The sequence below is a fragment of the Meriones unguiculatus genome, chromosome 5 (assembly GCF_030254825.1).
Source record: "Meriones unguiculatus strain TT.TT164.6M chromosome 5, Bangor_MerUng_6.1, whole genome shotgun sequence".
NCBI classification, from domain to species: domain Eukaryota; kingdom Metazoa; phylum Chordata; class Mammalia; order Rodentia; family Muridae; genus Meriones; species Meriones unguiculatus.
The window spans coordinates 118,374,546-118,399,958 of NC_083353.1; the positions used below are offsets into that span (position 1 = coordinate 118,374,546).

The following is a 25,413-nucleotide window of genomic DNA, read 5'->3' on the forward strand; positions in this document are numbered from 1 at the left end:
ATTCTCCAGTCCAATTACCTAAAATATAGCTAGACAATTGTTTAGACAGATTTGCAGCACGGGAAAAATTCAGAGGATGAAGTCTGGCATGTTCACAGCCATAAACAATAAAGAAATAGCCAGATATCTGTGTGTACACTGGTTGCAAGGATGTCTAGCCAGTCATAGGACCTGAAGCTTCTTTAAGCTACCATCCATTTATATTTCTTTTAAAAAATTTGATAATGTAATTTACCTGCTTTACCTAACTTAGACATATAATGTCTGGATTTTATTTCTAACTAAATTGGAACAAGGCCACTGTACAATGATTTAAGTTGCAGCACTAAATATTTTGACAATGAAGCAGACAATAGTCAACAATAGTAAATGGCATTCTGACTATGACATAGAATTAAAAAAAACTATCACACACACACAGCCATTTATTGACCACTATTTTAGTCTGCTTTCTGTTTCTGTAATAAAACACTATAACTAAAAGGAACTTGGGGAAGAAACCGTTATTTTAACTTAAGGCTCAGTGCCCATCGTAAAGGGAAGGCAGGGCAGGAACTCAAGTCAGAAACCAAGAATTAGGAACTGAAGAAAAGGTCATGGAGGAGTGCAGCTTACTGACTTGATTCCCAGGTTTTGCTTAGCCTGCTTTCTTACACACCTGAGGACCAGCAGCGCAGCGGTGGCCCTTCCCATAGGGTCCTGGGCAATCCTACATCAATAATTAATCAAGGAAATGCCTCATAGGCTTTGCTACAGGCAATCTATGGGGGTATTATCTCAGTTGGGGTTCTTTTTTTCTGGATAAACTAACCAACTTAACCATAGAATTCACAGGGGCCTTACGGCCATGTCTATTTCTAATTATTCCATACTTTTAAAAATATAAGACTTAGCATATTATATAAGGAAACAAATTGTTATTAGCAATTTGTGGTGAGTAGAATATTCCTTAAGGACGTCTCTCTGCATGTGACAATTCATAAGAAAAATGAAGGAACTTATGTTCTATTACCTGAATATACTTAATGAAATCACAAATCCTTAAGCATTTCAAATAGTGACGAACTTTTATTGGATAATCAGTGAGTTTTTTGACAATATTAAATAAGTTATCGATTGGCGAAAGAAAAAGGCAATGGGAACCCAGAGAACATGTGCTAGAAGGTAGAGAAGCAGATTCTCCTTAGAGATGTTCAAACGGAGCGCACTCCTATCACCAGCCTTGATTTTTGACCAAGACCCACGTGAGACTTATCTACAGATCTGTAATACATTTGCGCTGGAAATCTGCTAAGCATGTGGTCATTTGTCAGCAGTAGAAAGCTAATATAAGTCCTGTCTTAGTCACTGTTTTATTGCTGTGAAGAGACACCATGACCATGTGAACTCTTCTTAAAGGAAAGCATTTGACTGTGGCTTGCTTACAGTTTTAGAGATTAAGTCCATTATTGTCATGCCAGGGAGCATGGTGGCCCATGGGAAGACATTGTGCTCGAGAGACTGAGAGAGATCTACTGGTAGGAGAGAGAGAAAGAGAGAGACAGAGACAGTGAGAAACAGAAAGAGACAGAGAGAAAGACAGAGAGAGAGAGACAAAGACAAAGAGACAGAGACTGGTCTGAAACCTTAACATCCACCCCCCAGTGACACACTTCCTTTAACAAGGCCACACCTCCTCTTCCCGCTCAAGTAGTGCCACTCTGTAATGACGATGCATTCAAATATACAAGCCTGTGGGGGCCATTCCTGTTCGAACCACCACAGAAACCAAGAAAATATTGTTTCTTTCCATTGCTAACCAGGTCTTTCATTAGGCCATCCAAGAACGCTAGACACAGCTCCAGCCCTTCCAAGAGAAGACTGAGAAGCCATATCTGAGCAAAGAGACTAAAAAATCTTATCCAACGTTTTTATTTATACAGAGACATGAGGAGATTAGATAAAGGGTCTATACCAGACATTTGTTTTGTAAATATGTGGTCTATATTTGGTGAGCGTTTTATGTTTTCAGATGATTTGGGGGTGATCTAAGTTTTTCCAGGACCTGTGACAGGGTAAAGATGAGATTAGTTAAAAGGTCTCCAGAATGGGCTTTACCCACTTCGCAGGGGGAACAGGAAGACACAGCTATACTGTATTCATCAGTAACATCTGTACACAGTCTCTAGGCATGAATGTTCAGATATTGCTCATTCATGGTTTTTCTGGTGTATCCTTAAAATGGATGGGGTGATCAATCAAAGTGTCTGGAGGCCCCAAGATGCATGACAGAGGTGGACAGGTAACTCAGTCTACAAAGTTTTGAGTTACAAAATACAGGGGCCTGAGTTTGATTGTCCGTACCCACATAAAACCTGGTGTGTGGTGGTGTGCACTTATAATCTCAACACAGAGGAGGAGGAGTCAGGAAGATCCTCGACTGTGGAGCCCCATTTCCAAGTAAGAGACCGTGTCTTTAAAAAAAAAACTCAAGGATGACCTCTTACCCACACATGCCTACCCAACCACGCACACACCTGCACCAGCACACAAGGACACACACAATACAAAGAAAAATACACAACTCCACAAACTGCTCAGAAACAAGTAACAAATATGTGTTATATTCTATGTAAAAAAGGTAATGGCAAAAGGGGGAAAAGTTAAGTCAAATAGGTGACTATAGATATGATATGAAACTTTTTTTTGTCTCTGTTCTGGTCTTTTATTTTCATTAAATGTTACAAAGACTGAGCGTCTGTTCTCATTTACATGACTCTTTCACATACCTTAAAGTTATCAGAGACAGAAGGACACTTTCATTTATCCTACGTGAAATAACGCTTAGTAAAATGATGAGGAATCTCCTGCTCCCTGGTAATTTCTCCCAGAAAGAAAATGAATCCTGCCTCCTGAGTACGTTCTGTTTTCATGACCCCATAAATCCATATAATCTGTTCTTAGTTTGCCATTTTACTAATTTAGAAAGTTCATACTTTCTAACCCACAAATTTTCAGCATCTCTGCTGATCACTTTAACAGTTACATTGTGCTGGGCATGCCTGTAACCCCCGCACTGTGTGAGGCCGAGGCACACGGCTGTCTGTGAGTTCAAAAACAGCCGGGTCTACAAAGTGAATCCAGGACAGTCAAGGCTTGTCTCAAGAAACCAATAAATAAGTAAAGATAAAAGAAAGAAGTTACATTTTCAAAACACCTTGTACAATTGTTTACCCAGTGCTACGATAACCTTCCTTACTCCTTTGTTGTTAATTAACTTAATTGCTTATTTTGAGGCATCGTAACCCAGGGCCTTGAGCATTTTAGAGGAGCAGCTATTCTGCTGAGCTGTATCCCATGCTCTCCTTACTACCTTGCCAGGTGCCTTAAATCTCCAGTTGGCCTTGCTCCTCTCATGTCACTCATGGATTTCAGTGTCTGTGGAGCTGATAAATCGATACACTGGGTCTCGTCTCCTGTAACTTCATCCATAACCACCAATCAGCCACCCACTAGAAAGTTATCCTTTAGATCTACGTCAACCAATGTTGTCTGATCCCCAACTCCTGTCGCTCCATCTCACTCCAGTGGTGATTTGATGGCCATAAGAGTTGATGTCTGTTGGGATATCAAGCTCATGACCCTGCTACCTTTTTTATTGTCAGCACTGTTTATTCTCACTGTCTACTTAATTTTGCTTAGACCATGATGGTAGTAACCATTTTCTTATTTTCTTCTTCATCTCCAGCACCCAAACAAGCAGCATGCCTTTAACCCCCTCTCTCTGCACCCCTTTTGCATAATGGTGGCTAAATGTGACCACATTAACTGCTGATTTTAGAATCAGAATTTTCAAACACTTTTATTACTCAGTGATATCTTTGCTAAGAAACTTATTCACTACTTCTATTTCTTAATTATCAAACTTACTCTCTTTCTCCTTGAATTTCACTGCTAATCTACTTTGCTATTATCCTAGAAAACCCAAAAGAGTGTTTTGCCTATTGTGCCAAATACACCAAAACATCTGCACCTGCCCATAAGCTGGTTTCCTTCTAACAACGGTAAAATCACAACAGCTCTTATCCATGACAATATGTGTTTTAAATTATGTCTCATCTGTCAAGCTATTTAAAGATTTTAAATGTGTAGTTTTCTCTCTAAGTGATCATTAATATTTTCTAGTTTTTAAAAATTCATATCTACTAGTTATCCGATACATATGGCACAGTAGCTTTTATCTCCAAAACAAAAACAAATCTCATCTGTATCTTCCACATACTACCTCATCATTTCTCTAGTGCTTGCTGTGTTCAGGGTGGAAGCTGAAAAAACTCACTTGTATCTTAATCTCGGGTGTGGGGTGTAGGACTGATTCAGACAGTCCACAGCAGCAAACTATTTGCCTCATGTGGGCTCTGAGAGGCGCTCTTTGCCAGCTGCAGATAGTTTAATTGTGCAGACTCTGGAGAGAGAATAAATGCCAGAGCCCAGAATGGGTGGAGGAAGCTCCTAGAAAGAATGAGGCTGCTGCTGCTGCTTCCCCCCTTGAGGCTCCTCTTGCTGTTGTTGCAGTGATACAAGAAGTTGGTGATCTTCTGAAACAAGGAATGGACTGGCTCCAAGGAACCGATGATCCTAACCAGCAGGACAACTAAGCGAACTGCACCCCTTCTCCCACTAACCTTTTCTTATTTGATGTTGGGGGTTGAAAGGGATTGGGGTGGAGTAGGGAGAAAGGGATATAAAAATGTAAATAAAGCAATATTTAGTAAGTATGCCAACACAGTTCAGATACAGAAGCTCAAAATGAAAGCTTTATTTTCTGAGCTTAAGGAGGCAGCCAGTTTGGCATCTGAACTGTGTCCCCCGAGGGGAGACTCCATTGTATTTAAAGGGTGAAAACCATAAAGCATGGGGAAGCAGGGTGGGCTGTAGCATTGTCCCATCATATTTTGACATAAGGGAATGAACAAGGGAGTTTCCATAAATAAGAATAAAAGTACCTCCCTGGGCCTGGGAACATGAACTTGTTTGACCCTGCCAGCAAGATGGAAAAGTTGTTCTTGAGGTGTCTGGACTAAGACAACTGTTTCTTTACAACAGAAGCTGTTCATGTATTGGGAAACCTCCAGTTCACCTAGGGTCTGGGACCTTGAACTTAGTTTCTCCCTATTACATGGAGTCTGAAAATTGAAATGGTAGTACTGATGATAAGTTTCTTTGGCTCATTCCCAACATTCTGCCTGTTTCTATGTCTTCCCGCCATAATGGATTCTATTCCTCTGAGACCGAAATCCAAACTAAACCCTTTGTAAACTGAGTTGCTTTTTCCCAGAGTATTTTATCACAGCAGTAGGAAGAAAATTAAGACCCATCCTTGATTGGCTTTGAAGTGTTAGGTGCCAGTGTTCACCTTTTGGCCCTCTTTGTTACACACACTCTTAGATGAACTTTAGACCAATGATGAGGGAGAGAACATCCAGTCACTGACCGTGTCCTGGTGCCTGTCTCCATCCAGGTATTGATTATATCCTGGTGCTTATCTCCAATCAGCCATTGGCCATTTTTTTTCCTATCTCCATCAGCCATTGACCTTGTCCTGGTGCCTATCTCCAGTGTGGTTAGATATATTAAGATTTCAAACTTAGACTGTCTTTGACATGAACTCAGTGGTGGCCTCTTTGATCACCTCCCCTTTAGGGGGTTCAGCCTTACCTGGTCACAGAGGGAGACAATGCAGCCAGTCCTGAAGAGACCTGATAAGCTATGGTCAGATGGAAGGGGAGGAGGACCTCCCCTATCAATGAACTTAGAGAGGGGCAGAGAGAAGATGAGGGAGGGAGGGCGGGATTGGGAGGGAATGAGAGAGGGGGTTACAGCTGGGATACAAAGTAAATAAATTGTAACTAATATAAAAAATAAAAATTTAATTAAAAAAACAAAATATTTTATGCACTGTAACCACTTTATAAAACAAAATGAGCAGTTTCAAAAAATATTGTGGTACATTATATAATAAAACACATTTAATTCCTAAAAAAATATTTCAAACTTAATTTCTCAAAAATGAATATCCCTCCCCAGTGTGTTTCTTCATCTCAATAAATAAGAACTCTGTGCTTACAGAGCCTCGGCTAAAATGCCCAAGGTCGTATGACTGGCCCTGGTAAAACAAGGTGGGCCACAAAATGAAACAAAGAGACGTGAATGTGAGAAGGGTGTCTGTGAGGAGGATTTTCAGGTTAAAAAGGGTGAGAGAGATAATAAAATGTAGAAGTTTGGATGATTCGAATATATGATGTACATGTGTTAGATGGGCTGGGCAGTGGTGGGTTTTACTCAGGAGGCAACAGCAGGCAGATCTCTCTGAGTCTGATGACAGTCTGGTCTACAGAGCTAGTTCCAAGACAGCCATGGCTACACAAAGAAACCCTGTTTTATAAATAAATAAGTAAGTAAATAAATAAATAAATAGTAAAAAGGCAAAAACAAAAACAGATTTTCAAAAATTTAAAAATTCTGCCACAGGGCCAGAAAGATGGCTCTGTGATTAAGAGCACTTGCTGCTCTTTGAGAGGACCTGGGTTTGGTTTTCAAGTCCATGTTGTGTGGCAGTTACCTGTAATTTCATTCCCAGGAGATCTGACACCCTCTTAGAGACTCCGTAGGCACCTGCACACATGTGAACACACACAGAGACATACACAACACACATTAAAACTCTGCCACAAACCCCCGAACCACTTGGAGTCACCTTTGACTTGTCTTGCTTCTTTTACATAAATCCGATCAATCACAAGGTCCTGCTCAATGCGTAAATCAACAGAACCTGGGCGTGTATCTCGAAGCTGATTTGTGTTAAAATAAATGCTGAGCTTTTGTGATGGGAAGTGACACCCTCTCTGTGTTCTTCAGCCGCCGCGGTTCTACCCCCACGTGTTGACTCTACAGCAGAGAACGCTGCTGGGGAAGAGACTAGAGTAGCGAGTGCTTGGACAGTGTCCACAAGAATTCAGAATGACACAAGGAAAACAACACATCAAAGCCAGCCAACCGTGCCAAAGACCCAAAGGAAGCACAGAAAAATAAAATCAGAAAGAAGTCAAAATGGCCACCAGGAGGAGACAGAGGATGGAGATATAGGATGGAATTTAGTTAGAAACCTGACTGTCGTTAGAAACCTGATTCTCAAGGTATACTCATGAATCCTGACTCAGAGTTACTTAGGCTGTAATCAACCTTTCAACTCTGTGCGTTTTGTTTTTGTTTGGTGTTGTTTTAAATAAGATCTCAGTGTGTAGTCCAGACAGCCCAAAAACTTCGCGTCCTTCTGTCTCACTCTACAGTCATGAAATTCTAGGCGTTCACTATCAAGCCTGTATAATTTTCTTATTAGTAAAAATTGCATACATATAATATCTCACCAAAGATAACTGATAAAAACCTATAGAAGCAGCTATCACACACACACCCCCCGCCCAGTTCCTGGTTTTGAAGTGGATTCTGGAGATCAAACACAGGTCCTCACATCTGGGCAGCAGGCACTTTACCCACTGAACCACCTCCCCAGTCCTCTTCACAACAACGTGATGAGGCTGGAAATGCTCTCTGCTTCCTCTCTTTGTCCATCAGCGTGCTCACCAAACGCTCTCCACACATAACCTGCGCCTTCGATTCGACCCCAGAAAACAGGACAGTGCCTGGAACATTCACAGTGATGAATAAATACAGGTTTGGAGAACGCATTGGTTAATCATCTCTGCAAGGCAGACTTAACGCTTTGAATCTCAATACAGTCTGGCACGGAGCGCCACTCAAAGCAGGCTTTGCCACAGACTTTTTACTCAACTACACCGTACTTATTCAACTTCTCAAATCTTTATCCAGACTTTTTTTTTTTTGCCTGATAATTGCTCTCCGTTTCTTTCTACACTTTGTGATTTTTCCTTTTCTTTAGAATTATTCTTCACCCCATTTGATTGTCAGCTGACACTATACATAGAATTTTTAGGCATGTGCCAGGAAAGGTGATGACTGCAGGTCACTGCGCTTTCTTCTTCATTTCTCTGTTAGGTAACCAAGGGCTCTGCCCCAGTGGCCTGATTATTAGTGTAAATTCAGCAACTTTTTAATACAGCACTCACTTTTTTTAAAGTCCACATGTTTAAGGTTCCTGAAAATGAAGGAATGACTGTTAATTATGCTTTGTTTCCCACACAGGAAATCCTGTCATTTCCCCAAGATAATAAACATTTTCATGTGTGTGCACAAAGTTCAAAACACAAAGGTGGGCCGGCAATTTTAGTGCTGCAGGCTGAGGGGTGAGGGATAGGGAGTGGGGCTGGAGATGATGGTGGATGGGAATGCACCAGTGAAAGAAAAACCTTTAACTTGGCAGTGAAAATGCCTGATCATTAGCTGCAAAACCCTCATTTTATTTTCATTTGAAGACAAAGTAGTAGTGTCCACAGTGGCCAACACATCCTAATTTATTGTCTTTCTCCTTCCCACAGCCCCACGCCGCTACTGTGTCTTGGGAGTCTCCTCCACAAGGTTGTTCCACTACCTTCCTTTCATATCCGTACCCTGTCACAGAGAATCGGGGCTCTGCTACCTCTTCTTCCATAAACACAGGTCTGGACAGCAGTGAAATCTGAAGGACATCTTTTTTTTTTTTATTAATTACACTTTATTAACTTTGTACCTCCCTATAAGCCCCTCTCTCCTCCCCTCCTGGTCCCACCCTCCCTCCCCCTTCTTCATGCATGCCCCTTCCCAAGTCCACCGATAGGGGAGGTCCTCCTCTTCTTCCTTCTGATCTTAGTCTATCAGATCTCATCAGGAGTGGCTGCATTGTCCTCTACTGTGGCCTGGTAAGGCTGCTCTCCCCTCAGGGGGAGGTGATCAAAGAGCAGGCCAATCATATTATGTCAGAGGCAGTCCCTCTTCCCATTACTATGGAACCCACTTGGACACTAAACTGCCATCGGCTACATCCATGCATGTGTTCTAGGTTATCTCCATGCATGGTACTTGGTTGGAGCATGAGTCTCTGGGAAGACCCCTGTGTTCAAATTTCGGGTTCTGTTGCTCTCCTTGTGGAGTTCCTGTCCTCTCCAGATCTTACTATTTCCCAATTCTTACATAAGATTCCATGCACATTGCCCAACAGTTGTCTATAAGTCTCAGCATCTGCTTTGATAGTCTGCAGGGCAGAGCCTTTCAGAGGCCCTGCGTGTCGGGTTTCTAGATTGTTTCCTGTTTTTTTTTTCTTCTGATGTCCTTCCTTTTTGCCTTTTGGGATGGGGATTGAGCATTTTAGTCAGGGTCCTCTCTCTTGATTAGTTTCTTTAGATGTACAGAGTTTAGTAGGACATTTGTTCGACCATGTTTGTAGCAGCTTTATTTGTAACAGCCAGAAGCTAGAAACAGCCCAGATGCCCCTCAACTGAAGAACGGATGCAGAAATTGTGGTACATCTACATAATGGAATATTACTCAGCAATGAAAAATAAGGAAATCATGAAATTTGCAGGTAAATGGTGGGACCTGGAAAGTATCATCCTGAATGAGCTGTCCCAGAAGCAGAAAGACACGCACAGTATATACTCACTCATATAAACATGTAATATAGGATAAACCTACTAAAATCTGTACATCTAAAGAAACTAATCAAGAGAGAGGACCCTGACTAAAATGCTGAAGGACATCTTAATGAGTTAAAAGAATTTAAAACCTGGAAAGATGCTGACGCTTTTTGAATGAAATGTGACAATAGAAAAGCCCCCAATTCTTAAAAAATTTATAATTTACTTATTTAACAACTATTGACAGAGTTGCATATCATCCTCTAGAGCATATCGTTCTGGAGATATGGATTGGCTATGTGATTGAAAATAAACACAATCCTTATAACTGTGTTTCTTACATTATGAAAATAGGTAGGTTTTTATTTCAACTTGGAATCTCATCAGGAAACAGTGAAGGAAGAATTTTGGTTTGGTTTGGTTTGGTTTTACTTGGCTTGGTTGTTTTGGTTTGGTTTGGCTTGGTTGTTTTGTTTTTGTTGCCTTTTTTTTAATGAAAAAGAAATAAATATGCAAGTGGAAATAAGCCATATCAACAGAGGTTTTGTAATGTGGTTAAGAAATGTCTAATCATACCCTGAACTTTGCAAAAGAAAGAAGAAAAGTTTGGTTTATCTCTTTTCTCTGCACTTCTTGGCTTTACTTTTTTTCAGCATAGCTTAGCTTACATTCATAGTATATGTAATAGAGTAAAATTAAGTTAAATGCTATTGGAGAATTTTGACCCTCCAGTCTCCCATATTTGTGTTGTATGATCACAACACCAAATGCTATTCCTGGAAGATAGTATACACATAAAGGCATACACACACACACATATGACTATAAATTTAGAGAGAAGAGGTTTTAGCTGAAGTAACTGAGGAACCAGAGAGCCAGCGACAAATTACAATGAGAAAGAAGAAAGAAACAAGAGAAATACTTTAGCCCTGGCTATCGGAAGGGGTATTATCCTATGCTCTGAGGCCCCAGACTACCCACCACAGATGTATCCTCTTCTAATGCTAAATGATTCCATGACCAGCAAAGGAAAGTATGCTTGGCCTCTTGGTGGTTTACAAGAATAAACAGGACTCTTTAATAGTTAATCCAGCTGCCCAAGACTCAGAAAATCTGGAAACTTAAACAAAGCAAGGTAATGATTATGTTTAATTACTTTTTAAATTTTATTTTTAATTTATATATTCACTTTACATCCCCATTACCAGCCCCTCCTTTCTCCCTTTCCTCTCCATCCCATTCTTCTACCGTCTTCTCCATCCTCTGTGCCCTTCTCCTCAGTAAATCGGATCCTCCCCTCCAACCTATGACAGCACATAAAGTTGCATCAGGACTGAGCTTGTCCTCATGTGTTGAGGCCAGACAAGGCAGCCCCATTAGGAAGAAGTGATCGTAAAGCAGGAAACAGAGTCCATGTCCTTGTCAGCATGCATTCAGCTTACTAGGGGACCCACATGAAGATCAAACTGTGCATTGATTACATATGTGTAGGGGGGCCTAGGTCCAGTCCATGCATGATCTTTGGTTGGTGCCTCCATCTCTACAAGCTCCCATGGGCCTAGGTTAGTTGACTTTGTTGGTCTTCTTGTGACGTCCTTGTCCTCTCCAGGTTCTTCTATTCCAGTCTCTCTGCCCATTCTTCCACGGGACTCCCCAAGCCCTGCTTAATGCTTGGCTGTGTGTCTCAGCATCTGACTGACTAGCTGCTGGGTGAGGCCTCTCAGAGGACTGTTATGCTAGGCTCCTGTCTGTAAACACAGCAGAGTATCATTAATGGTGTCAGAGGTTGGCCCTCTCCCATGAGGTGGGTCTCAGGTTTGGGTCAGGCATTGGTTGGACATTCCTTCAGTCTCTGCTCTATCTTTATCCCTGAACATGTTGTAAGCAGGGTAAATTTTGGGCTAAAAGTTTCATAGGTGGATTGGTGTGCCCCTCCCACCACTGTAAGTCCTGCCTGGCTAGAAGGCGGCCTCCTCAGTCTCCATTGGAAGCTCAGATAGAGTCATCCCCACATCCTCCCTGGAGCCTACCCTGTTGAGGTCTCCAGCTTGTTTCAGAGTTGTTCCACCTTCGGTTTTCCTTTTCTCTCCAAGCATTCGCACCTCCCCTCCCCACTCCACCCACATCTGATCCTATCCCCTCTCCCCACATCCTCTCCTACCAAGTTCCCCCTCTTCATCTACTTCTACTGTCTATTCAGTTTTCCCATCTGAGGCGATTCAAGGAAGGCCTCCTCCAGGCCCTTCTTTTTACTTAGCTTCTTCAGGTCTGAATAATGGTGCGGCCGCCCTGTAATATATGGCTAATTTCTGCTTATAAGTGAGTCCATGCTATGTGTGTCTTTCTGAGTTTGGGTTATCTCACTCAGGATGATCCTTTCTAGTTCCATCCATTTGCCTTCAAATTTCATGATTTCTTTGTTTTTAATAGCTGAGTAGTATTCCGTTGTGTAAATGTACTATATTTTCTTTACCCATTCTTCAGTTGAGGGGCATCTAGGTTGTTTTAAGTTTCTGGCTATTATAAATACAGCTGCTATGAACATAGTTGAGCAAATGTCCTTTTGGTATGGTTGAGCATCTTTTGGGTATATGCCCAGTAGTGGTATAGCTGTGTCTTGAGGTAGTACTATTTCTAATTTTCTGAGAAAGAGCCAGACCAATTTCCTTTTTGAACATTGATACAAAAATGTTTGATAAAACACTCACAAACTGAATCCAAGAACATATTAAAAACATCATCTACCATGACCAAATAGTCCTCATCCCAGGCATGCAGGGGTGGTTCAGTATACAGAAATCCATCAATGTAATCCACCATACAAATTGAAAGAAAAAAAAAACACTCCATGATCATCTCATTAGATGCCAAAATAGCACTGGAAAGAATCCAATACCCATTCAGGCTAAAAAGTCTTCAAGAGATCAGAGATACAAGGCAAATACCTAAACACAATAAAGGCAATGTACGGCAAGCCTATAGCCAACATTCAACTAAACAGAAAGAAACTTAAAGCAATTCCACTGAAATCAGAGACAAGACAAGGGTTTCCCCTCTCTCGATATTGCTTCAATATAGTACTTGAAGTCCTAGCTAAAGTAATAAGACAACTACAGGAGATCAAGAGGATACAAATTGGAAAGGAAGAAGCCAAAATATTGCTGTTTGTGAATGATACGATAGTATACATAAGTGACCCCCAAAATTCTACATTTCTATAGCTGGATGAAACTCTTGGTGGCTGAATAAAAAAACTAACTGAAACACACACACACACACACACACACACACACACACACACACACACACACACAAAACAGTAGCCCTGTTATATACAAAGGACAGATGAGCTGAGAAAGAAATTAGGGAAGCAACACCCTTTACCATAGCCACAAATTATATATAGTATCTTGCTTTGGTGTAATTCTAACCAAGCAAGTGAAAAACCTGTGTAACAAGAACTTCAAGTCTCTGAAGAAAGAAATTGAAGAAGATATCAGGAGACGGAAAGATGCCCCATGAACATGGATCGGTAGGACTAACAGGAAAAATGGCCATCCTGCCAAAAGCAATCTACAGATTCAATGCAACTCCCATCAAATTACCAACACGATTCTTTACAGACCTTGAAAGAACAATTCTTAACTTCATATAGAAAAACAAAACCCCCAGAATAGTTTAATTACTTCTGAAGCTTTACATTTAATTTATAAGAAAACATTTTCTCTATGACCGTGGAGCTCACAGTCCCTATTCAATTTAATTCACCTGACTGAATTTTCTAATGGTATTAATTTTTTTTTCTAAGAAAGTGAAGTGAAACTTTCCTGGGTAGTGTTAGCTCTATACACCTTTTTCTCTCCATTAAGTTGAAATTAAATTATTAATCCAATTACATTTTATTGTTTCTGTATATAATTAAGTAAACAAAACAAAACACTGAAATAAGGCAGTAGAGGAAGAAAGCCCACTTGAACTCAGTTTGTAAGTAGATATGGGTAACGGAAGGAAGAGGTCAAACTGATCCTAGACTTTGCTGGAAAACAGAGTTATCACCCTCTGCCAGGAAGAACAAGAGTGTTAGGCTGACATAGGAGCTATGCAAACATCAACAGCCATGGGTGAGTAGTCTGCTGACCTTGTGAAATCATTTGGGGTGTGAGGGAAAGGCATTTCAAACTGCAGAATCCTTTCAGTAAATTGCAAAGAACTCAGATTGAAATAAAGAGCAAGGAGGAAATAAAATAAAGTCATGTGGAAGACACCAAAGGGATCACAGGCAAATAACAACCTGCCACCAGGCCCTGGATGTTCCCAAGCTGAAACGTGGAGACTGGATTCTCTTAACAAACCAGAAGGGATATCATGGTTCCTAAGATAAATGCTAAGTGCCAGGCTCTTTACTGGCCATGGAGGTTTAGCAGAAATTCCTGCTATAAAATTACATAAGTTCTAGCTTAATGACAAGACAGGTAACATCCACACCAATATTCCTGTAATAACCACCTAGTCAAGGCTAGCCAGGCTCTGCCTCCGGTAGTGGTAGCTCCTGTCAGGGTAAGCCAATGTAAAGCCCGTTTCTTTAGAGTTGAATAATGGGTTACCTGTTACATTGTGATTGAAACGAAACCAGCGTCACCCCTTCTGTAAATAGTTCTTCTGATGAGCAAAACCACACTCAAAATTAAAGACTGCAATTGAAATTTAGTTGTTTTTTTTTTTAATCCATGAAACTCATTTTAAAATACAGATATCTAAGAAAAATATATTGTCACAAGTTCTGAAGTTACTTGATTTTTTTTATCCTTCAGTGTCTAGGACTAAGCAGTCTGAGGTCTGTCTCATGTGCAGCCCTCAATTTTTTAAAAAAAGAAAATGACTTATATTTGATGTTAAAACTTGAGTGACTTTTAGGTCATAATGAGGAGTGGGCCATTCTAGTGTAGGATTATAAGCATCTATTTTGCGTCAGATCTAATCAAATGACATTAGATTTAAAGTGAGAGTATATGCTAAAAATCTACTGGTGTTTTCATGAGTTTGCATAGGGAATCAGCTCACTTACGTGATATGTTTTGAGCTTTCCTGGGGTTAAGACGAAGCACGAACTTTTGTTCTTTGACAGGATATTCACGATGGAACATCCCTTTTCTCAGAGTTGAAGATAAGAAAGCAGGAAATGAGCCCCGCATCTACTCTTTCACCACAAGTTATTATTATTTTTGTTTTTAGGTTCAAGTCCACGTATCTCTGAACCTCCATGAAAGGGTTTCCTGGAAAAACAAGACAAAAGAAAACAAGACCCAAGTGTCCCAGTGCCCATGGCTCCACACCACCGGGAGAGCAGGCTCCCACGTGGCAGGCACTGGAATGATAAGAGTGGACAACGGGGTGAGTTCTGCAGAAGTCACTGAGCTCGGAGCTCACTTGCAGCTCAAGGGGAGCCATGCAGGATGAAGATGGGTATATCACCTTAAACATCAAGCCCCGAAAACCAGCTCTCAGCTCAGGTAAGAGGGCTCAGTCAGCAATTTGGACATTAGTGAAATAGGTCGCTCCTACTCTCTGTCTCTTTCCTAGTGACAGGGTGCTTACATTTGTGTTTTCCTGTATGATATTCTTCCTCTGAAGCATGCAAGTGTGGCTTACAGAGGCTTCTACAGACACAGCTAGAATACAGACAGTAAAGACGGAAGAGGGGACATCGTACTAAGTCTGGTAGAATGTAATGATGGGGGCTCAGAAGCTGTTGGGGCTAAGGGAAGGACAGTTTGGAAACTCAAATGTCTGACAAATTCCATTGGCCATTTATATGATAGGAATTGCAGTCACCTGAATGAATCTCTTGCATGACTCACTTAGAGAAAAATGAGTTTTGTGTTGTTTTGTTTTGCTTTTAAATTTTCTGAAGGGAAGTGTTTTGTAATCTGAAATCTTTACTTTCTTTTCTGATTAAGATGATATAAAAATCAATGGGTCATAGTGTTGTCCAAGTGTAAATATTTTATAAGTAAACATTTATATAATAAAAAACAAAATATTTTCTTAACCTGTTTAAAAACATCAAATTTCTGGCCACCAGAAGAGGTAATTCTTCACTTGTTGCCTATGAAGGGAATTATTGATGTGAACATTGATGCAAAAAGAAAAAAAAAAAAGAGAAACATCAATAACAACAAAGAACCTTAAATACATGTGGCCTTGGCAGCCAGTTATATTTCAGAATGTACAGAAAATATGCTATTGAAAATGGAGATAGATGAATGGTATAAAGTGGGCCATTCTCACTGAGGGTAGTCACCAAGGGAATGCAGGCAAGATCTCCACCAATACTAATTGTTGTTATTTTAACTCTCTCTGGCTCTCTCTGTGTGTCTCTGTCTCTGTCTTTGTCTCTTTTCTCTCTCTGTCTCTATTTATCTGTGCGTGCGTGTGTGTGTGTGTGTGTGTGTGTGTGTGTGTGCGCGCGCGCGCGCTACCCGGTGTATATGTGCCATGGTCCCTTGTCACAGGACAGCTTTCAGACGTTGGGCTTATGTGGTTAGTATTTACTTGCTAAGCCATCTCACTAGCCCTAGTTTTGTTGGGGTTTGAGACAGGACCTCATGCAGCCTAGACTGGTACTGAATTTGCTCTGTAGCTAAGGCTGGTTTTGAACTCCTGATCCTCCTGCCTCCATGTCCGAAGATGGGTTTGTAAGTTTGCTCTCTTGCACAGAGCTTGCAATGTTGTTTACGACACTTGGAAAACCAAGAGAAGCAGAAGCAGGGTGGCCTGACCGCCTCCTCTTCTGCATCTTTAGTGCTCTCACTTCCACAGGTGACCCTACCCCTTCTTGGTGGCGTGTGATGGCTTTAGTTCTGCTGATCTCATCCCTAGGGCTGGTTGTTGGGCTCGTGGCGCTGGGGATCATGTGTAAGTATTGGCATCTTGCCAGGGTTTTGATCTTAGGAAAGCAACACGCGAATATTTCTGGTATATTATACTCCACTTCCTGTCTCTGCACGGCTGCCACCTACTCCGATTGTCCTGGGCACGGCTGCTCATATAACCTCAGCAAAGCAAAGTGCAATTGGGAGAGTACCCCAGGCTGATTTGAATTACTTTTAAATTTTCCCTAGTTAAAATTACCTTCAGAAAGTTTTGCTGGCATTTAAGATCCTCCTAGCTGTGGATCCAAGCTATCTTTCTTTCTCCATCTCTGCTCTGCTTAATCTGAGGCCCAGGCAATCTCGAACTTTCCTAATTTCATAAATAAAGCCTATGCCTTCCTGTGTGAACTCTTGTTTGTTCTAGTCTCTATACTTAAAATCTCTTTCATCCCATTTTGTTTTCTGACACATTGGTTTTCTGTTCATGAATATCTAACCACCAGACTTTGTGAGGTCACGTGATAATTTTGTGTTGGTAATTTATTTTCCTGCTTTTAACATATTTTAGAAGCCTTCACTTCTTATATTACATTCACATGGACATGAAAGCCCTTTAAACACTATAAAATATAATATGCACTTTTTCAGGTTTTAGTTAGGATACTATTTTTTAAAATTTAAAATGTTGCAAAAGGAACTTGGGAATAAGAAACCATGCAGCAAAATTAACCAGACTGAAAGTCTGTGCCTCTCAGTGACCTTCTACACTAGTGGTTCTTAACCTTCCGAATGCTGCAACTCTTTAGTACAGTTCCTCGTGGCTGTGGCTGCTACTTCGTAAGTGTAATTTTTATACTGTTATAAATTGTAATGCAAATGTCCGATATGCAGGCTATCTACTGGGCTATCACTGTGAAGGGGCCCTTCGACCTGAGGGGTCATGAAGAACCCTGCTCTATACAGTTAGATCGGTTATCTGAATGTGCATTTTTAGATGGCATTAGGCGTAGAACATAACCAAAACCCTGCGTTTCCTCATCTCTGTAAAGCCTGCTTAGAAACCTGTCCAGGAACTATCCCAACAGCTGCCCTGGTCTGTCTTTTCATCTCGGGACTTTCCTATCACCAGTTGATTCACATGTTCTTTAACGCAACCCTTTATAGCTCCCTGTTCAGTAGTCATTGCATGTAAGCTCAGCAAAGAATCCCACCATCATCTTTCTGACCTTGAGACCGGGGTGTAATCTACCTCATCCCTCCATCTAGCGGTCACACAGCAAAAGTACCTGTTAGCCGAAAAGGAAAATCTCTCAGCCACTCTGCAACAACTGGCCAAGAAATTCTGCCAAGAGTTGATTAAACACGCAGAGTTCAAGACAAAGAGCAGTTTCGGTAAGTCTGGCTTGGAAACCTCATCCTTCCAAGCCCTTCGCGTCAGTCGTGATAACTAGAGGGAGGCGCACCGGAGCAGGAACGCTGCCCACGTGGGGAAAGCTTTGGCCAGCTTTTGCGAGCCCCACACTCGGTGTTCCTCCCCTTCAGAGCACAAGTGCAGCCCCTGCGCCACAAACTGGAGATACCATGGAGATAGTTGCTATGGGTTCTTCCGACGTAACCTGACGTGGGAAGAGAGCAAGCAGTACTGCGCCGAGCAGAACGCAACACTTGTGAAGACCGCCAGCCAGAGCACCGTGGTAAGGAGGGTCCCTTGTGAAGCATTTGGGAACTCCAGGGAGAAAGATCTCAAAGGAAACATTGAATTAGCCTTTTTTTTTTTCCTCATGTGTTTCTTAATGGCTTGCACTTTGCAGTCCTCTGAGAAATTTGGGAAGCTCGCTAACACCTACAGAGCTTAAATATTCAATCTAGTCATATTCCAAAACATCTCTAAGAATGTTTTCTTAGTAGGATTGGACTTGTGTGTACCACCCTAACAGAAAGTAGATATTGGGTCAGACAGGACACATCAGCCTGGGATGCCCCCATCACACTTACTCCAGTTTGCATGGCTGGCCGCCTCTTGCTGTAAGCCCAAGTCCGCAGAGGACTTTAAAGATTAAATTAACCAAATAAATGTACTCAGTTGAAACAGGAGAATGTCCAAGCATATCAACTCCATTGTAAGATCAGCTGGAGACACGAAGCATGCCCTTCCCCTCATCACTCCAGGCCAACACCACCTGGAAATGTCTGTAACATAACGAAGAAGTGATATCATTTTTTAAAGAAGAAATTAAAGTTAAATATTGGTTGGATTTTTCTATCACATCCCACAGAGAGGCGTCTCTGTACATGTTTGTGTGGCTATGTTTTAAAGAAAAGACCAGCGGTTAATGAATTAATAGAAAGGTGGTGGCTGGCTCACACTTCAGGGAGTGTTCTGAGTGTCACAGGCCTGTCTACAAGCTCACACCAATTGTTGTTGTTGATGCTTCCTAAGAGTGGATTCTTATGTGCTCTTCTGGGGTGCATGAGGGCATAATGAACACATAACTTCCTTTCACTTCTCTTTCCAAGAGATTGTCCATTCATCTCATAGTCTACACGGAACCACTCCGGGTCATGAAACTATGTACTCAATCGAAACGAAAGACCCTAACTTTAAATAAAAAATAAATTGACATAATCTGATTGGCCTGCTCTTTGATCACCTCCCCCTGAGGGGGGAGCAGCCTTACCAGGCCACAGAAGAGGACAAAGCAGCCACTTTTGATGAGAACTGATAGACTAAGATCAGAAAGGAGAGAAGAACCTCTCCTATCAGTGGACTTGGGGAGTGGCATGCATGCAGAAAGGAGAGGGAGGGTGGGATCGGCAGGGGAGGAGGGAGGGGCTTATGGGGGGGATACAAAATGAATAAAGTGTAATTAATAAAAAATTATAAAAAAATTATAACCAGTTAGGAAACAGTAAGTCAGAGCCAGATGCAGTGGTGTGTGCCTATGTAGTCATAGCTGAGGCTAGGATCACTCGTTTGAGGCCAGCCTGGGCTACACAGTGAGAATCTATCTAAAAGTAGACATCGTAGAAAAATGTAAAGTGGGAACCATAGACGCATGTTATTTACTAACTCCTTTGAAAAAGACTCTGTAGTTCTTTTTATGCATCCAACTCAAACAAATTAACATTTTCCAAGTATAAGATAATCAATTAAATCCAAGATCTTAATATTGGGGATTGCAGAGCTCATCAACAACATATTTCTTCTTGCCACCTGTAGCTGCTGCATTCACCCCACTTAAATCGTATTTAGAAGTCTCCCTGGGACTCAGATCTTCAAATGGAAGGAAATACAAACATACATTATAAACACCCTAGAAATACGAGAATATTACTGCTTGATACAATTTCTCATGCACTCTATCCACTTCTCAACATCTCAAAGCAACTCAAATTAATGAGATCTTAGACAAGAAACAGCCCACTAGTACTAACACAGATAATAACAGGTAATCCCAGTTGTTTGCTTGAGACTTTATCGTGAAATTGTGTCTCCGTCATCACACGGTGCTGTGGAGACACTTACCGTTGTGTGGATATATGTTTTCAACAGGATTACATCACAGACAGAACTACTTCAGTCCGTTGGATTGGATTGTCACGCCAGAACTCTAGGAAGGACTGGATGTGGGAAGATAGCTCAGTTTTTAACAAGAATGTGTAAGTGTCTGAAGCTCAGCCAAAAGACATTACTCAAAGCTTTGACGCCCACGTCTTTTCTTGTTGCATACAAGTTGCCTGAAAGTTGAGATGTCTCTCTAGCCTAATGTGGGTTATAGCTGCCAGTCATGTACCTTCTTCCTAAGGAGCGAGCACTGACGGGCAGTGCTACTCTCTCCGCCCTCCCACCCTCTTATGTAAGTAATGATTCATTTTTATTACTGATATCTCCCCCGTTCATTTCTGACTAATCTCTCTCTCTCAGCCTCTTTCTCTCTCAATCTCTCTCTCTCTCTCACTGTGTGTATGTGTGTGTATAACTAGAGCTGATTCTTTATGCTTTGAATTTAACCCTTTTGTTATTTTTAAGGTAGAAATGACTACCATAGGGGTTATTTTCAGTATCTTTTTTGTCCTGTGTGTCTCCACAAATCAGGTATGTTGTAGATCACAAGACAGCTCTAATGGACAATGAGGCTCCACACTTCTACTGCCATTGTGGGCAAATGGCCTCATCTCATTAACAGTTGTTGTATAAATAATCAATGGAAAGGTGTTTGGCTACATATTATTTATTATTTGCCCTAAGATTATCACAGTGGTACTCTTTAACCTGCTATCACAAATGAGACACAGACACCTGTTAGATTTATAATTGCCTTATTTACCTTGTACTGGGCAGATATTTCACTTACACTGTCTCAATAACCTCATCATCCATCTCCATCTCCCAGCCCCCATCCAATGCCTTCCACCTTAATCCTCCTCAGTTGGGCAACCTTTCATCCATAATCCCATGGTACTTGTTTATAGTCTCCATCTGGGCCTTTTCACATCATTACTGGAGTCCTTCCTCAGCCCATGTGCTGTTTTCTCCAGGCGAACCCATCCTGGAGTCCTCCTCCTTTCTTGCCCCATCCATCTGTTTCCCATGATCCACTCTTGAACCCCTAAAGCATAGGAACCTTAACCACACCTATCCCATTCTGCCCTGGCCAGGTATAGGCTGTTTAACTAATGAATCAGATATATCTTAGGCAGGTTTATAAAACAGAGATAAGTGTAGCCAGATCATGAGGGCCAATAACACACATCAGAGCAACCTTCAACAAAGAGTTGCCTCATTCAGTATGGATCTGTCTCTCTCTAATTCTTAAAATTTAAATTTTATTTAGTGTGTGTGTGTGTGTGTGTGTGTAATATGACCCCTGAACCACCAATTTCAACACCCTTTGTTTATCTACACAATCCTGCACTCTCTCTGTCCAGAACTTATGACCAAAGCTTATACAATTCTGTTACTATTTAAATAACTAATTAAGCCTACAGGTATTTAACATTTACTTTGGATAGAATCCCAGAACACACAAATACATGCAAAACTCCTGTAAACCTTAGCCTTTAGCTACCATTCCTTACTGCCTTGCTCACAACATTTCAGGAAACAGGTGTTCTCTCTTAAATTCTCAAGGAGCCAAATTCCCTTTTTCCTTTTAGATTCTGTGACTAACTTTTCCATGCTGGTCAAGTCCAGTCAGTGAAATCAACTGTAATGGCTCACACTAAATTGTTTTCATTTCAGCACACTTGTCTCTTCCTGCTATTTTCCCATCTGCTTATCTGTGAGCACCTTACCATTTTATCCTTATTGAAGTTTGGGTTTTAAAACAGAATAAACCTTGTCTTGCCTCCTCTTCAGTCATTAGTTGGTATCTATAGGTTTCTTTCAAGCAGATTAAATGTATTTTCCTTGTCTTTCATTGTAAACAGTGATTCAGAGAATAGAGGCAAACTTGTGTACAATTGCCATGCAATTGTCTGGTTTAAATCTATTACTTGGTGCTGCTATTTCTCAGCTCTGCCGTGTTTAGTCACCTTACTTTCCCCTGACAGTTTTTCTGTGTTGTGCAGCTAGCTGCTGGCTCTATAAGAACTTCCTACTTCCTCTCTGCTTGTGTAAGACCTACTCTCCATTCAATATTGGCAAAGTGAATTGTAGCTAAAGCTTTGCTTAGCATGCCTAGTCATGATGAGCATTCCCCTCTGGACTCCCATGTCATTAGCATTGTCCTCCTCCTTGTCTTACACTGTATCAAATTGCTGCTGAGTTTTTCAGGTTCACAGATTGTACACACAGACGCAGACAGAGGGGGGTCTCAAGGATTAGAATGGTTTCTTCATCCACCCTAAGCGTCTGGTTTGAGCAATAAAACATGCATGTCCTGTGTTTCCTTATCTAGTTGTACTTCTAAAAAAACGTACAATCTATTTTTTTTTTCATTTGTAGGATTGATCTTTCTGGAAGTGCAAGAGAAAACATGAATTGTGCTTATCTTTATAACAGAAGAATCCATCCAGCTTCCTGTGAGGACAGACATTATTTAATGTGTGAGAGGAAGGCTGGCGTAACAAGAGTGGACCAACTGCTTTAAAACAGAAGGACAGACAGGATGTCAGATGAGTGCTTGAGCACATAATAAAAGATCTGGACAAAAGATCCGCAGCCATAAACTGCTTATTTTGTTGTTGTTTTGTATAACGCTTAGACCACATAACTGATTCTTTCTCTGCCTATTTAAAAAAACAAAAAACAAAAAACAAAAAAACAGCACATGAGTGGATCACCAGCTTTTCAGTATTTTACTTCCCATAAACTGTCTTTTTATCATCCATTCCTAATTTTCTTAGCATGCCGTAATCCACTGCACCTTCAAATATACACACAAAAAAAATTAAAATTAGATTAGGGCACAGGGGACTTAATACTGTGCAAAATATCTAAGTTAAGAAGGACATCATGGGATGGTAGAAATAATAAAGATAGGAATCTGCCAATAGTTTAAATGTTATGAGCTCCTAACTGAAAAGCAACCATGAAGCAGTTCTTTTACCTATCTTCCATTTATTTGTTTGTTTGTTTATTTATTTACATTTGAAAGAGAAATGCTATCTGATCTGGAACTCACTATTTATATCAGATATCTTTCTCTGCATTCCAAATGCTGGGATTAAAGACACGTGCCTGGCTAATGAGGCCATTTTATATTTTGTTTAGCTCCCATTTTTCTCATACTTAAAATAGGATGGTTTGGGGGCTGGAAAATACACCAAAGTGTGTGTGTGTGTGTGTGTGTGTGTGTGTGTGTGTGTATGTGTGTGTGTGTATGTATGTATGTATATGTGTATATACCTATAAATGAATATGAAATTACTAAATAAATATGAGATATATGAACAATACAAAATACATGAAAATATATAAAATATATTTTATAAAATTATATGAGAATACTAAAATAAAATAAAATGGGATGATATTGCCTATCTTATATACCTTGCCAAAAATAAACTCCAGAATTTTATGGTATCTATACAAAGACCATATTATTTAAATTATCTGTATAAAGGAGAGAGGGAAGGTGGGACTGGGAAAGGAGGAGGGATGGGGATACAACCAGGATGTAAAGTGAATAAAAAATAAATAAATTTTAAAAACAGTAAATTATCTGCATAATTTGTATGCTTATAAGAAAACTTCTGAGTTCTAACTCTACTGGAAACTGTATGGAAACAGTCCCCAAGATTTCATTTGTTCGTTGTCTATGACTAGCACCGAGCATGTCCCTGATTCTATGTGCTCTTCACTGTGTGCTCTTGACTCCGGGAGACAACAGTTGACTGCTTTACACACTCAACAGTGGTCACCCTCTGCACAATGCAGGGAAACCAGATTTGAGAGAGACCTCACAGGGTCTGTAAAGCCATAAAATATTTCTTGGCAACACAGGGTGTCCAGAAGGCAGAAGAAGAAACAGAAGTGTTGTATCTGGTTTCTTCTTTTCCCTGACAGTTCTATGTTTGGCGTCTGCTGAATAACCCAGAAGTTATTTATAGGGTCTGTGGTCGGGCACCTCTAACAAGGATAAGAGAAAAAAGTCGGACTTTCTCTCCTGCTCCCGCCCCTCGCACCACTTCCTTTGTTTAACTAGTGAGAAAGCAGGATCGTAAATACAGTTCATCTCAGCTGAGGTCTTTGTGGAGACCGACCACGTGCCGGCATGACACTAGGTGGAACTCAGAAGGCAGAAGAGATACGGAAATCTAGTTTTTAAACGCTTCTCAGAACCCTGTTGTAAGCAGTCTGTTCTTAGCACCTTCTCATAAGCATTACTTTAGCGCTCACTCCCCATGTGGTTTGGGGCAAATGGCTTAGTCTCCTGAGCACTGTTTTCTCGCCAATGCGCGGGGCGGATTACCCTATCCAGAAGAGAACTGTGATTATCTTTGATACAATTATATAAAATATTGATCAGAGCATCAACTGTGTGATGCTCAAAAATGTTAGTTTTACAGCCCTGAGCGTGGACGTGCAAATCTTCACCTTGGTTTCTTTTAGACTTGTCCATAAGGGAATAGAATTCTGAGCTACGGAAATGCAACAGAATTCATTCAGCGTTTTTTATTTTAAATGCCCAGATCTTGGCTGTGCAAGATGAGAAGTCGTGCTTTTTTCTCTTTTTCTTTGGAGCTGGGGATTCAGGGCTGAGATTCTTGTGTGGAACCTTCATTTGCAGAACTGCAATTAGTTCCAAGTGGGAACTAAATGTTTCAGAAACTATCAAAACATCAACCCTCTGTCTGAACTTTATGTATTTCTACCACACACACGGGTTGAGAGGGGTTGTATTTTAATGCCCAGATAAACATACATGGCTGGTGAAACCAGTCAGACTGCACCTACAAAGCCTCTTTTCCCCTTTGTACTCGCCTGAAGCACATGGTGAAATGAGAACAGCCCAGATTCTATGACCGGAGCGCTGCCTTTTCAAACGCTCAGCAAGAAACTAGCTAAATGGACTTTTCTATGCCCCAAGTTACAGCCAACTTAACCCTCCTGCTTCAGGGAGTTATAGTGAGGAAGTAATACTTGTGATCTGGCTTTAATATAGTTGTTAGAAACTCGGTGAATGATAAACAATGGATATTTAAAACAAAGGAGCAACAGCACTACAGGGATCTTTTGTTGGGAGAAACCAATGGCTCCCTCGCAGAAATTTTTCTGGACTGTCCTAGGACATGCTGGATCTATCCAAGCTTGGGTTTCAGTGCTGATAAAATGAGAAGAGAAACTGGAAATGAGCAGCAGCTGATGGAGTTCTGACTGCCGAGGTTAATTACAATATTATTTGCTGTGGTGGTTCCTTTCCCTTTTTTCTCCTCCTGGTAGAACTTAGCATATGCAGAGGGTTGTCTGGAGACCAGTCATTCTGTTTTCAGTTTAGGAACACAGAAAATGTTGGCAGAATGTGCTG

At 40.9% G+C, this 25,413-nt stretch overlaps 1 protein-coding gene across 3 annotated transcripts; it reads left to right on the forward strand.

The window, feature by feature from the left end:
- The first annotated feature begins 14,680 nt into the window (after positions 1-14,680).
- Clec1b (C-type lectin domain family 1 member B) lies at positions 14,681-22,612 on the forward strand. Of its 3 annotated transcripts, XM_021655298.2 has the most exons (6): positions 14,699-15,079; positions 16,389-16,484; positions 17,708-17,833; positions 17,984-18,135; positions 19,995-20,101; positions 22,389-22,612. In XM_021655298.2, exons 1-6 carry the CDS (start codon positions 15,016-15,018, stop codon positions 22,531-22,533), a joined length of 690 nt encoding a protein of 229 aa, XP_021510973.1. In that variant the 5' UTR covers positions 14,699-15,015; the 3' UTR covers positions 22,534-22,612. The 3 variants fall into 3 exon arrangements, with proteins under 3 accessions (XP_060240265.1, XP_021510973.1, XP_060240264.1); XM_060384281.1 differs by lacking the exon at positions 16,389-16,484; XM_060384282.1 differs by lacking the exons at positions 16,389-16,484; positions 17,984-18,135; positions 22,389-22,612 and having other exon boundaries at positions 14,681-15,079; positions 19,995-20,056.
- The last annotated feature ends 2,801 nt before the right edge of the window (positions 22,613-25,413 follow it).